General features: G+C 36.6%; 1 protein-coding gene across 9 annotated transcripts in view; it reads left to right on the top strand.

The window, feature by feature from the left end:
- Pikfyve (phosphoinositide kinase, FYVE-type zinc finger containing) overlaps window positions 1-14,596 on the top strand; it is a 101,985-nt gene that overhangs the window by 2,948 nt on the left and 84,441 nt on the right. For 6 of the 9 annotated variants that reach the window (XR_005879914.1, XR_001196519.3, XM_013113751.3 and 3 more), the window contains exons 2-7: window positions 764-944; window positions 2,859-3,008; window positions 3,247-3,282; window positions 6,758-6,876; window positions 7,761-7,932; window positions 13,152-13,359. Coding sequence is in view for 7 of the 9 variants with exons in the window: in XM_013113751.3 (XP_012969205.1) it covers window positions 773-944; window positions 2,859-3,008; window positions 3,247-3,282; window positions 6,758-6,876; window positions 7,761-7,932; window positions 13,152-13,359 (857 nt within the window). In the remaining 2 variants the exon portion in view is untranslated. The remainder of the gene's footprint in view (window positions 1-763; window positions 945-2,858; window positions 3,009-3,246; window positions 3,283-6,757; window positions 6,877-7,760; window positions 7,933-13,151; window positions 13,360-14,596) is intronic. The other 3 variants (XM_005070555.4, XM_013113749.3, XM_005070554.4) reach the window with 2 other exon arrangements.

Below are 14,596 nucleotides of genomic sequence, written 5' to 3'. Positions count from 1 at the left end.
AAAGCTTCAGTGCCTTTCTGTAATATTTATTTGGTGATTAGATTTATTGCTTTGCCCAATTATGTTTTTTGGTTATTTAGAGACAAAAGTATCTTTAAGAAGGTCATTACCTTAATATCTGATGAGTTTATGCTTAAAGAGGGGTGGCTTATAGAAATCCCAAATTCATACCATAGAGGAAAGAACAGACAGCTTGTTGGTTTGAATACTTGTCACAGGCTCTGCCAAAAGCTAATTGCTCAGATTGCAGAGACATGTCATAAAAAGTGACTGAATTTCTTTTCTTAATCACTGAGCCATCTCTCCAGCCCCCCGAATTTTTTTTTTTGGAGATGCATTAGTAAAATAAGGCTCAGTAGTTTATGCTATATAAAGTCAGTTTCCCCTGTAACTTTAAAAGGCTATGAAGTATTGCCCCCCCAAAAAACTTTGTACACAAATGTATGATATAAATATTGGGAAAACATTTTGTCTGCTCACATTTATGCCTTACCTGCAAATTTTTAATTAACTTTAATTGCAAAAATAATTAGGATAGTAATATTTAAAATTAGCTTGGCTACGTAGCTATAGTTTTAAGTGTTGAGGTTTTTTTTCATCTGGACTTCAGTGTTTTAAAGCCTGAATTTGAGTATGTAAAAATAGATTTCCTTATTCTTTGGTGTTTATTGCTATGAATTGTCACACCGTTGGGTTGTGCGGAGACTCGCCTGTTCTTCAGATGGCTTCTAAGGAACCTCTTTCATTGTTTTCCTCTTTCTAGACTCATGAAATGGCCACAGATGATAAGAGTTCCCCGACATTGGACCCTGCTAATGATTTGCCTCGCTCTCCCACGAGTCCTTCTCATCTCACCCACTTTAAACCTTTGACTCCCGACCAGGATGAGCCCCCCTTCAAGTCAGCATATAGTTCATTTGTAAATCTTTTTCGGTTTAACAAAGGTAAGATTTATTTCTAAAAAATCAGAAAATGCAGTTTTGATTCTCTGCCTTCAGTGTTGCAAGGAAGTGAAATATTAACAAGGTGGCAGCTTTAATCATAGGTCACTAAGTCTTTAGGAGGGAAAGGTAGCATTTCATTGCAATCTGACTAATTATTTGTTTGAATTGAATTTAAAATGGTTAAGGAGGTCCTTTTTAAAGAGAAAGCAGTTTTCCCACATTTTTTCTATTAATATGATTCAACTTACTATGTTTACAGAATTTATTTTGAGGGAGGTATTAAAAACAAAAAGATTTTAATTAAAGCAATAAAATTAAACTGAGCAGTACATGGCTTATCATTTAAAAAATTAGAAGCTGTTAGCATGCCTGTTGAGATTTAATGATAATTAGGATTAAGTTGTAAATAATATCAAATGAACAAATAATTTAAACCTTTGACTTCTGACAAATAATTAAAAAACAAGTTCTTGAATGGTATATTATTTGTTTTTTAAGTAGGAAGCATTAAAAAACAAGCCACATCTTGCCCTTAATTTGCCTTTTTTGAGACAAAGAGTTCAGTTTTCATGCCAGCCTGAAACTCACTATGTAGTCCAAGCTAGCCTTGGTCATGAGGGCTAGGATTATAGGCATGAGTTACCATGCCTAATTTATTTGTCTTCATTGTGTGAAATGTATTAGGAGAGCAGTTCTTAACATGTTCTTAACATGTGGGTTGTGACCCCTTTTTAGGTTTGCATATCAGATATCCTGCATGTCAGATATTTACATTATAATTCATGACAGTAGCAAAATTACAGTTATGAAGTAGCAACAAAATAATTTTATGGTTGGGGGTCACCACAACTCAAGGAACTATATTAAAAGGTCTTAGCATTGTGAAAGTTGAGGACCACTGTGTTCGAAGGTAATCACCATTGTAAGGAATTTGATGAAGTTTGATAGTTTCACTCAGTAGGATTTTTCTTTTCTTTTTCTTTCTTTTTTTTTTTTTTTCCAGAGATAGGGTCTGTAGACAAGGCTGGCCTCAGACTCATAAAGATCTGCCTGCCTCTACCTCTGGAGTACTGGGAGTAAAGGTGTGTGCCATCACACTTGGTGTTCAATATAAATTTTAATAGTATGAGCTAAATTTTATTAACAGTTTTGTTTAAAGTGGTGTTAGCACATTTTAAAAGATAGTGATGTTTTCATTTTAAAAAAGTAAGCTTTACTTTTTAAGAATAGGTCTAGAGTTATAGAAAAATTGAGAAGATAGTTGTGTTCCTATATGTCCCATACTGTTTCTTCTAGTATTGATACCCAACATTAGCATGGTGATTTGTTATAATTAATGAACCATTGTTAATGTATTTTGTTAGCCATTGTATGTATTCAGATTTTTTTAGATTTTGCATAACGGATTCCATCCAAGACAGTATTTTACATTTACTTGTCATAACAGAATAAATAATCTTTATTTATTTAGGAAGGTTTAATAAGCACCTGCTATGCAGTTGGTTTTGTATGAGGCTTATATTGTTTTCTTTAGTATGTTCACAAAGTATCAAATGAAAAGCAGAGCCTGTAGTTCATGTATACAAAAAGTATAATTATTGGAATGTAATTCCATTCTGGTTTCTTACCTTTAAAATATTTAAAAGTTAAAAAGAATGATTTTTATTGTGTATTCTTGTGTGTTGTGTCCACGTGTGAGCACTGAGGAGGTGAGAAGACTGTAGTTACAGGTGCTTGTGAGCTGCCTGACAGGGGAGTTGGCAACTGAACCAAGGGTCCTTTGCAAGAGCAGGATGCACTCAGTTATAAATATGATACATGAACATACTGGCTGAAGTGTTTTATCTGTCACCTTCTCCTTGTTGAGCTCCGACCCTTAGCTTTTCAAGTAATATCAGGTTTCCTTTGTCACAGAGAGAGGAGAAGGGGGCCAAGGAGAGCAGCAGGCTCCTGGTGCAAGTTGGTCCAGCCCTCAGATCCCTTCGAGGACACAGTCTGTGAGGTCGCCCATACCTTACAAAAAGCAGCTTAATGAGGAGCTCCAGCGGCGTTCCTCAGTGTTAGGTAAAGCAGCTGTCTTATCCTCTTTGTGTGTGAATTTTCATCATGTGTTTCTAGGCTAGATACTGACAATTTTCTTTGTACTCGGAATAGTCAAGTACTCTTTAGGGTAAGTAAAACTTACTTAGGTAATAAAAGAATTTTCAATACCTGAAACATTCTTCACCATGTCATTAAACTTTGATTATGCAAGCACTGATGTCTTGACTGAATTTTGATTAATTGCTTGCTTGGGTTTCAGCAGAGAACACTTTGCCACATCCCCAGGAGAGCACAGGTTAGTTCCAATTTCACAGGTGGACCCTGCACCTGTTCTTGGGATGCTAGTGAGATGTGGTGTGCATGCCATTGGCTGCAGAACGCTGTCAAACTCCATTCATGGCTGCCGACTGCTCTCGGGCTGTCTGTGTGGGGTGCACACTTGAGTGTGGCTGGGAACACGGCTCCTCTTGCCTGCTTGTCTTCCACCTTGTTCCACCATGTAGTCACCTCACTCATTTTCATGCTCTTCTGATGGCTGTGGGCTGGGAATCTGTGTCTCGGTTGAGGGACTAAAGGGGGCTTATGTTTTATTTCTGTTAGATTGTTAAGCTCAGTGAAGTGGTTTGCTTAACTCAGGGTGATAGAAGAAGGGCAGTGGCAATGATTCCATAGAGAGGAGAGATTGTAGCATTGGGAATCAAGTGTCCCTAAACCCCATGTCTGTCCTGTCTGGCCACAGACTTCCATGAGATGCATGAGTGAACACTAGCTGTGTAATGGTGGTTGGCAGAAGGACGTTTATTGCTTGTTGAGACTGGGAAGTGGGGGAAACAGAAGTAGAGGAAGAGCTTTTGCTAAAGGGCTAGAGCAGAGCTGGCTGTGTCATACCCACAGGTTTTCCAGGGCAGCCACCTTTGCCCAGTTTACATCATTTTGAAAAGAAGAGTTGGGTGATGGGGGCAGAGGATTTTTTTCTCATCCCAAAGCACCTAAGTTTAACCTTAACCTTATTAAAATCTCCTTAAACCTGACCCATGGCTTAGGAGGATGTGGCAGGAGGATTGTAAGTTCAAAGCCAGCCAGGAAATAATAGCAGATTCTAGACCAGTATAGGCTCTATAGGAGACCCTGGCTTAGGGGAAGAAGCAAAAACAAGCTACAGCAACAAAACCTGACCCATGGCAACACTGTGCTATATTTGAGCACACTCTTCTGATCAGATTCTATGCTGAATTAAACATTGTCTGGCCGGGCAGTGGTGGCACATGCCTTTAGTCCCCACACTTGGGAGGAAGAGGCAGGGGGATCTCTGAGTTTCAGGCCAGACTGATCTACAGATTGAGTTTGAGGACAGCCAAGACTACACAGAGAAACCCTGTCTCAGAAAACAAAACAAAAACAAAAACAAACAACCAAAAAAAACCAACCCCCCAAAAAACCCTCAACAACAACAACAACAACAACAACAACAATAAAAACATTATTGTCTGAAAGCTTTCACTGATTTCCTTCTTGTTGAACTCAGCGTTTAGTTTTTCACATAATGCCAAGCTATCCTTTGCTGCAGAGAGAGGAACAATGAGCCAAAGAGCAGTCTCTGAATTTCTTCACTTGTGAAATTGTGGAATTGGACTAGAATCCTTGTAGTCTTGTAAGGGTTGTAGAGTTGTAGCTTGCCAAATTTGCTTTTGTTATGATAAATTTGAACTACTCGTCTATAGGCAGAGCTTGGATGACCTTTACTGTGGTTCTCATGTTCCTTACTGTCCACTTGCTTCTTGGATTTTACCTTGGAGGCCTTTGAACTTCAGAAGCTCAAATAAGTTTTTCCCTCACTACACGTCAAATTCTACAGTTTGATAGTTTTCTTATCTTAGCAAAGTTATTTGATTTTCTAGGATCTATTTTGCAGAAGCAGCAGCTGAAGGAATTTATCTAAGGGCAAACATCTCTTTCACCAAGGCCAAGCAGAGTCTCACTGCTCATTCTTTCCCAGTGGAGGCTATTGATATTATTTTCTTTTCAAGCAACTAAATGCAAAGGACATCACAACTTATTGCCTGTGCCAGGGAGCACTGCCATTATGATTCTTTTTTTTTTATTATGATTCTTACAGCTTTGTGTCTTCTTTTAGAATTTATAGTCATGGAGAGCAGGTTGTGGTGGTGCACTCCCATAGGATTTGCTGAAGGAGGCAGAGGCAGGAGAATCAAAGTTCTTGGCCAGCCTGGACTACACATTTTTTGGGCTGGAGAGATGGCTCAACTGTTAAAGGCTAGGCTCACAATCAAAAATACAATCATGGAGAGTTTTTTAATGGTTGTTTGAGACTCAGGAAAATTTAGTTGTTGTAATACATGTTAGTAACAGCATATCCTGATCTCTATGCTGCAATTAAGTTAGGTGCAGTTTAGATGAGGTGCTATTTTAGTGGTTTAACTGCCTTAAATTCTTGATTTGTTTGGAGTTATTTATACAGCAAAATCTCATTCTTTGCAATCCTTGTCCCCCCCCCCCCCAAAATTGAGTAGAAAACCAGCAAATGATGAGATAGATTCAGGATAGGGTATTTTCTATTTTATAGTAATTTACTTTCCCTGTAGGTCATACCTTCCAGATCCCCAAGTAGATACCTAAAGTCATAGTTTCAAAGCCATAATATATGTTTTTTTCATGGTGCATTGAAGCCTATGATAAAGTTTAGTTTATAAATTAGACCAAGAGATTAATAATACTAATGCTAAACTATCACAGTTGTAACAATGAAGTCGTGAATGTGTTCTACGCTAAGACAGATGTTATTATTTTCAGACTACATGACTTGAGGGTAACTAAAACCCTGGGAAGTAAAACTGAGATAGGGAGGAATTATGTAAATTGTAGGCACTACCCTGGTTGTTAGGTTAATGTTCTTAAGCTAACAAGGATGTTGTTCTTTTTTTTTTTTGTCAAACCACCTTCATTTTCCCTTGAGTTTTTGAAGCTGATGTAGCCAGGAATAGATAGAAACTTCACTTGTGATTTTTGTCTAAAATAAGGATAGGTGGCAGTTATGGTAGTCATACTCCATTCTGGCCACAAAGATAGAGTTTGGGCTTGTTTTATTATCAGTAGATCTGGTTTCATGTTGTTATTTCAAACGTAAGTGATTCCTTGCAGTGTGGAATTGAAGGGTTGATGAGGTGGCGGGTGTGGGTATGGGCTCAGGGAGAGTAGGGTTGACGCTTTGGCTGTTAATCTGCTTGGACCTTGGTCATATTTTGTCATCCTGGCTGGTCTATAAAATTTCTTTCTTATGTTGTGCTACAGAACAGAGAAGTTTGATCCTATTGCTTACTTAGGTGACTTTCAGACCAAGTTAGATTAACTCTCTGGGATTACTTTTTCTTCTGCTCAATGTCTACTGGGTGTTTGTTATTTATTTGGCTGGGAAAAATGTGCAAGAAATCAATCGTTAATGAATTCTGGACATGTAAGTGATACTTCCCATTTCAACCCTCAAAACTATCAATCATTTCATAATGTACTTAGCTACATTAAAATAGTATAGTACTACATTAAAATGTGTAATAAGACATATTTGAAACAACTTATTACTCTTGATAAAGATCACTTTTAATTCTAATCACTATTAATGGCTAGAACAACACATGTACGCTAACAATAGGGGATGCTTTGTATTATATCTCATACACACACACACAATGTTTGATATAGTTACTAGAAACTATATAACAATTTCTTTCTTTTTTTTTTTTAATTTGACTCAGACTCAAGAAGGAAAGTAGAACCAGCCTTTGGAGGTCATGACCCACGTACAGCTGTTCAGCTTCGAAGCCTCAGTACAGTATTGAAGCGCCTCAAAGAGATCATGGAAGGGAAAAGCCAGGTACTAGAGAGGCCTTGGGAGAATTTTATTAAGCATTCATGAAGATCATGCCATAACCTCTGACAATGGCATAATGTCACTTAAATGAAAGTTTATTACTTTCTTTGATTCTGAAACCAGAGTTTTACACATAAATTCATAATTTTTTTCTATTTATTTGTTTGTTTGTTTGTTTGTCAAGACAGAGTTTCTCTGTATCGCTTTGGAGCATATCCTGGCACTCACTCTGTAGACCAGGCTGGCCTTGAACTCACAGAGATCCATCTGCCTCTGCCTCCCTAGTGCTGGGATTAAAGGTGTGTACCACCAATGCCCGGCTTTTTTTGTTTTGTTTTGTTTTTTGCTTTTAGTGTAGTCTATTTCTTCTTATTTGCCCTTTTTATATTTGTTTCAGTGTTTGCTTTTTAGTTAGGTGAGGTTAGTACATAATATCACCTGTGGTTTTGTCAGCAAGTTTTATTATTCTTTTTCAAAAATAGGCTTCAAGTTTCCTTTTGTCCCTATGGGTGTCTAGTAGGACCTAGTACATTGTTTTTAGAAAGCCCTTCCTTCAGTAGTTGTAGTATAACTCATGGTAAATTTATACACTGGGTGTGTGAGCATGGCGCTCTTTTCTGTACTATGGTCCTTTTTTTTTTTGGTGTCCTTGTACTAATACTGTCTAGAGTTATTGCAGCTTTAAAAAGTAAGTTCTGATAGCAGGTGATGTAAGTACTTCAATTTTTCTTCTTCAAGATTGTCTTGGTTATTTTAACCTTTTTACATTCCATCTGAATTTTAGAACTAGTTTGTTATCTGCAAAAGACAACTTCTAAGATTTCATTAATCATTATAACTTAAAGTTCACATTTTCAAGAAGTTGTCACATATTTTTGTTATTGTAGGACAGTGACTTGAAGCAATACTGGATGCCAGATAGCCAGTGTAAAGAGTGCTATGATTGCAGTGAAAAATTTACAACCTTTAGGCGCAGACACCATTGCAGATTGTGTGGGCAGATTTTCTGCAGTCGTTGTTGTAATCAAGAAATTCCTGGAAAATTTATGGGCTATACAGGTAAGTGTATTTCCACAATAGTATCATATTTAAAAGTCAAGTTATGAGATAGTTAAGTAGAAGGCTAATATAAAGCCATTTTATAATTTTGGGCTTTCTATTTATGGTAGTAGTAAGAAAGAGAGACCACTTTGATTTTAAGAACTTTATGTTTGAATAGTAAAAAAGGTGAGTGTTCATAAATAAAGTAAAAATATAGATACTGTAAAAATCTACAGCTGTGCGGGGCATTGGTGGCACATGCCTTTAATTCCAGTATTCGGAAGGGAGAGGCAGGTGGATCTCTGTGAGTTTGAGACTAGCCTGGTCTATAATAGCTAGTTCCAGGACAGCCTCCAAAGTCACAGAGAAACCCTGTCTCGAAAAAACCAAAAAAAAATTTTTATAGCTGTGTTAGAGATTATTAGATAAATAGATTTCTAAGTTAAATATTTCTATAGAATTTTTATTCACAAAGTAAAGGTTGCCCTTGATTTAATGATAGTGTACTTTGGGAAATTATTATTTAGGAAATCATATTATTTCATTGATAATGTAGTGAAATTGTAGTAATGGAGAAAGTTCAAAGACATGGAACCATGATGAGTGGATTTAAACAGTGATTTGGGAATGGAAGGGAGGGACTGTTTTATTTATTTTACTTTTTACTAGTCTTGATCTTACATTATTGTGGTCTTAGCCATTCAAGTTCTGGGTGTACAGAGATACATCACCACCCTGGCAGTTCAAATTTTTATTTACTTATTTGTGTGTTTGTTTATCGTGCTGGGTATCAAACCTAGAACCTTTTGCATGTTAGGTAATCACCGTACCACTGAGTTGTATCCCCAACTAAAGAGAACACTCTTAGCATGTTTCTCATGTTATGTTAGGTGTTGTAAAGATCTTCCTTATCATATGCATTGGTATTTTACCTTCATGTGTGTCTGTGTGAGGTGTCGGATCCCCTGGAACTGGAGTCACAGACAGTTGAAAGCTCCCAGTGGATGCTAGGAATCAAAGCCTGGTTGTCTGAAAGAGCAGTCAGTGCTCTTAACTGCCGAGCCATTCCTCTGGCCCAATCTTCCTTATTTTTATATCCGTCTTCATAAGCAATTCTCTTAACTCTGTGTTCTTATCCACCTACTTGAAGTTTGAGACTCTTGGCAATCTTAGCTTATTAAGCACCAAGGTGACAGAAAAATAAGTGTTTCTTCCTGTACAGTTTTTTTTTTTTTTAAATTATTGCCTGGGGATCGAATCCAGGGCCTTGTACATAGCTACATCCCTAGCCAATTTGTATAGTTCATAGTTCATAAGCTGGAAATTTGAATCCTTTTTTTTTTTTTTTTTTTGGTTTTTCAAGACAGGGTTTCTTTGTATTGTTTTGGGGGCTGTCCTGGAACTCGCTCTGTAGACCAGGCTGGCCTTGAACTCACAGAGATCTGCCTGCCTCTGCCTCCCGAGTGCTGGGATTAAAGGCGTGCACCACCAACACCCAGCGGAGTTTGAAATCCTTAAGCTCACCCTTTTTCCTACTTTGTTTTTTACATTTAGGAGCAACAAACTAATTTCATACTTGTTATTTTAACAGGAGGTTTGTCAAGTATTAACCTGAGCACTGTCAGTGTTGTATTAAGAAGACCTAGTGTTATTATCTTGCAAGTCTTTATTGCCCTAACACTTTTGTCAGTGTTCTTTTTTACTATTGGAAATATTCACTAGTGTTTTTATTTTTCTTTAAATTTTTTTAGATTTATTTATTTTTTTATTTTGTGTGTGAGTGTTTTGTCTGCAGGTATGATGTATGTTCACTGTGGGTATGCCTAGTGTTCACTAAAGTCAGAAGAGGGCATTGGATCCCCTGGAACTGGAGTCATGGATGGTGCTGGGATTTGAACTAGGGTTGTCCTCAAGAGCAACAAGTGCTCTTAACTACCGAACAGTCTTTCCAGCCCTTTTATTAATGCTTTTGAATTGAATCTAATTAGAGAGCCAGTTTCAGAAACTTTAGAAGCCAATTCCGAAAACTTATCCCTAAGATACTGGTTCTATAAAACTGTTCTTGTGCTGAATCTGTATAGTCAAGTTTCTCTAGAGAAGTGGACCCAATGTGTGGGTGACATGTTTACCTGTAGTCAAGGAATTGGCTCAAGTACTTGTGAAGCCACTAAGTCTAAGTTATCAGGTTAGTCAGCAGGGTGGAAACTAGAATTTCCATCTTTCATTGATGAGACTGAATTCCTTTTGCTTTTGGATACTTTCATCTTTTTACTTGAGGCCCCAGTTGATTAGGATAAGGCAAAACCATGGATGGTAACCTGCCTTAAAGTCAGCCGTAAGTGTTAATAACATTGGAAAATCAACAAAACTAAATGAACTTCAACTTTAGTGTTTGTCAGTTTGCTTAGTCAAATTGAGCCTTAAGAAATGAAAAAAATGTATGTCGGACACAATTATACTCGAAGACCCTAGCTATATGTAAAATAACTAGATTATTGATATATAGAAAAATCAGTGAATTGGCCTGGTGTGGTGGCACATGCCTTTAAGCCCAGCACTCAAAAAGCAGAGATAGGTCTCTCAGTTCAAAGCCAGCTTTGTCTGTACAGTGAGACATTGTCTCAAAAAATAGAAGGAAAATCAATGAATTTTATACAGAATCATTGAGAATTAAGCTGTAATATCTGCATTTATCATGCAGTTTTTAAATTACATATGTGCCACTTGCCTCCCGTAAACTATGAATTCTGTAATGGCAGGGACATGTCTTGTCAATCTGTGTCTGCCATTGAGTCTAGGTATATGTGTTCCTCCTTTGCTGATGAGCAAGCATTTTTCATGGAATGAAAGCTTTTGTGGTTAGGTGTGGCTCTGTTTCTTGATTTGATAATTTTAGTTTTGATAGTTGACTGGTTAAGGGACTTTACCCTTTATAGTCTAAGCTAGTCTTTGTTGTGGTAACAATTGAAGTAATCTCACTTCCTTAATGTAGTGAAGTTTTGGTCAGTAGCAGTGATTATCAGATCACTTTTATTTGTCTAGACTGAAGTACACCTTGTTATTGTTTACTGAGTACTGATTGAAATGGATGTATTTGTCTTTTTTGAGTTTTATATATATTTGATCTTCTAAATTATAATGTTAGTAATTAGTAAACTAGTGACATTTTGTTTTGACTAATATACATACATAATTTGATAAAACAGAATTATATAAGTTACCTTAAAATGAGACAATAAAAGTAGCTTAGTATACTTGTTAGTAATTTATGGTAAAACACAGTATATTAAACTTTTAGAAATATTTTGATTCACTTCAGATTTTTGATATTAATGATAAAGTATAACTGAAGTAAAATTATTAAATAACATGCTATTTAGTCTTGCTACTTAGTGGTAGGCTAAGTTCCGAGAAATGTATTCTTAGGAATTTTTGTTCTTGTGCGAACATCATAAAGTATACTTAGGATTAGCTACAGAGTAAGTTGCCTCCAGTGAACTATAAATTTTGTAATGGCAGGGAATGGTCAGCTCCTTAGTATTAGAACTAAAATTATCAAGTCAAGAAACAGAGCCAAGCTGACCACAAATGCTTTCATTCATTGAAGGATGTCCACCAGACATGCCCTTCCTTCTGGTTTTTGAGCCCCAGTACCATATAGCCCAGGTTAGTTCTGAAAGCCTTATCTTGTCTCCACCTACCAGAAGGCCTTATCTTCCTGCCTCCATGTACCAAGTGTGTGCTACTATGTGCAACTTTCCTTTTAAGATGGAGTCACTATGTTGCCCATGCTGCCCTTGTGTAGTTTTTCCAACTTAGTCTTCCAAATACTAACATAGCCCCTCAAAACAATAAACTCTTACTTTGATAAGTAGAAAAAATGATAAAAAATACAACATAGTAAAGATGGAAACCAGTGACATAGTTGTTTAGCACCAAGTGCTTTTATGTTCATGTATCAGTTTTTTATGATTATGTGCTTTATAGTTTCATGACTTACAGATCAGTAAGTTTATTTTAATCATCCTCAGCAAAAATGTGAATAATATGCTATCCTATAATATTATGATGGCTGTTAGACCAGGCAATACGAATGTTTTAGCTCCACTATAATCTTACAAGAACATTGTTGTATTATGTGGTCTGTTGTTAACTGAAATGTCATATGGTACATGGTGTATTTCGCCTCTTAGTACACCAAATTGTTATGGAGTCACATCAAACAGTATTTTATAAAAATAGAGTAGAAATGAAACTTATTTTGAAACAGGGCTGTGTCCTAAAATAAAGGTTTAAAAGTATTAAGAAACTCTGTCCTAGGAGCTATTTCTGTAGTGTTATGAATTGAACTCAGCCTTATACATCACTGTATCACTAAGCCACACTCTTAGCTAGACCATTTCATTCTTGTTTCAATACAAACATTTCTTTCAGTTTAATCCTATATATTATATTGTATGTAAGACCACTTTCCATTAGTTTTAGAAACTGTGCATTAGTAGATGGAGGAAATCTTTTAAAACCCTATGCCTAGATGAAGAACTACATGGCTGCTGAGAGAGGGACAGTCAGTGACAGGCCCCTGATAGGTTATTCAGTCCCAAGCGGTCAGCCCACACATACAGGCTGTATTTTTGTGCACATGTGCATGTATATATAACAAACATTACAGAAGAGCTCATGAATATGAGAGGGAGTTGGGGGACATGGGATGAATTGAAGTGGGGAAAGGGAGGTGTGGACATGATGTAACTATAGTACTTACCTATGAAATTCTTGAGAGTTTTTTTTTAGTTAAAACGATGTGCTCCATTCTGGATACCATTCGTCAGGGCTTCGTGATAGAGACCCTAGTATTATTTCCTCTGTACTTGTTGCCTCGGGACAATAAGTTGTTCCTGTTGTGTTGGTTATTTACTATATTGAAATATTTTCTATTTGAAAGTCCTACCTTTGATAGATCCCTCATTGTATTATTATAATTTTGAAAAAAATATTCTTGCAGCCATGATTTTCAGTTATTATTATTGGGTCAATTTTTCTTACCTGTTACAGATACTTGAAGTAATTGGGATACTTGGATGAATTTATCATAATAATAAGCCTAACATGTGCAGCAGATCCAGCCAAGCTTTTCACTTATTTAAAATGTCTTTTGGTAGTCTTTACTTGAAGATTTAAAATATTTTATTAAATAATGTATTACTGATACCTTTCCATATTATTTTTCCTTCTAGGAGACCTCCGAGCATGTACATACTGTAGAAAAATAGCCTTAAGTTATGCTCATTCCACAGACAGTAATTCCATTGGGGAAGACTTGAATGCCCTTTCAGATTCAACTTGCTCTGTGTCTATCCTTGATCCAAGCGAACCACGGACACCTGTTGGGAGTAGAAAAGCCAGTCGTAACATATTTTTAGAGGATGATTTAGCCTGGCAAAGGTATTGTCACTTGAATATAACTTGATTTGAACTTGAGAAATGCTTAGTTCTGTAACCTGTATTTTTTATTAACATTTATTTCTTTTTGTTATCTGCAAATTTATCATTTTTTCTAGCTCATGTACAGAAGGATCATAGATATGTATGGATAGTGATTATATTACCATTGAAACATAAGCACATGAGAGGAGAGTTTTTATACCTGTTGTGTTTTATATACTATTCTACTATTGAAACCAAGAACGATGCATGATTCTTGCAATAGTTGTTGATTAGGCAGCAGAAGTCATTGATAATAATTCCTGATGTGGTCTTAGAGAAAGGAGACTGCTCCTAAGATCTGGATTTGTTTTCAAATTCAGTTAGTTTTTTTTCTTCTTCTGAAAGAGTATTTGATGTGTTTATGTCTGGAGATGCTTTGCTGGCAGGTTGTATGTAAACAAACTTCCTTGGAAATTACCTAGAGTTGGTTGTTTACATTGGAATCCAAGGTTCATCACTTATTTTCTTCAGGAGAATAATCTTCTTACACATGATTCCTAATTTTTCCATGTCAAGGAGCTTAGAGTTTTAAGTAACTTTTTTTCTGTTTGAGACTGAGATAGGGTCTCCCTATATAATAGTCCTGGCTGTCCTGGAACTCACTCTAGACCAGGCTAGCCTCCAACTCAGAGATACACATGCCTCTGCCTCCCAAGTATTGGCATGAAAGGTGTGTGTGAACCACCATACCTGGTTTAACTAACATTTTTCTGATGAGTAGTTTTCTTAGTTACTTCTTAACAAAGAGAAGAATTAGTATATTGTATGTTTAAGAAAAAATGAATTACAGCTACATTCACCATTTGTGAATCCAGAGACATAAGTAGAAAAGCAATTCACAAATCATATATGCACAAAGATTCTAGTTATATATTGTTCAGAAATATAAGTGAAGATAAATGCCCAGGGATACAAATGCTATAATTTGAAGATGGCTGTTTCTGTCCTGCCTGGTCCCACAGCCGCTTTGTTCCAAATAAACACACACAATTTTATATTAAGTATAAAATGTTTGACCAATGGCTCAAGCTTCTTATTGGCTAGCTCTGTTTTAATTATTAACCTATTTCTATTTATGTAGTGCCATGAGGCTGTGACTTATACACAATTCAATGGGCAGCATGGCCTCTCTTAGTGGCCCCTCTCTGCCTTTCTCTCCCCAGCCTTCTCCTGGTCTGGTTGCCCCGTCTATGCT

This window comes from Mesocricetus auratus, unplaced genomic scaffold (assembly GCF_017639785.1).
Source record: "Mesocricetus auratus isolate SY011 unplaced genomic scaffold, BCM_Maur_2.0 Super-Scaffold_100010, whole genome shotgun sequence".
NCBI classification, from domain to species: Eukaryota; Metazoa; Chordata; class Mammalia; order Rodentia; family Cricetidae; genus Mesocricetus; species Mesocricetus auratus.
This window is presented reverse-complemented; position numbering and strand designations above follow the sequence as displayed.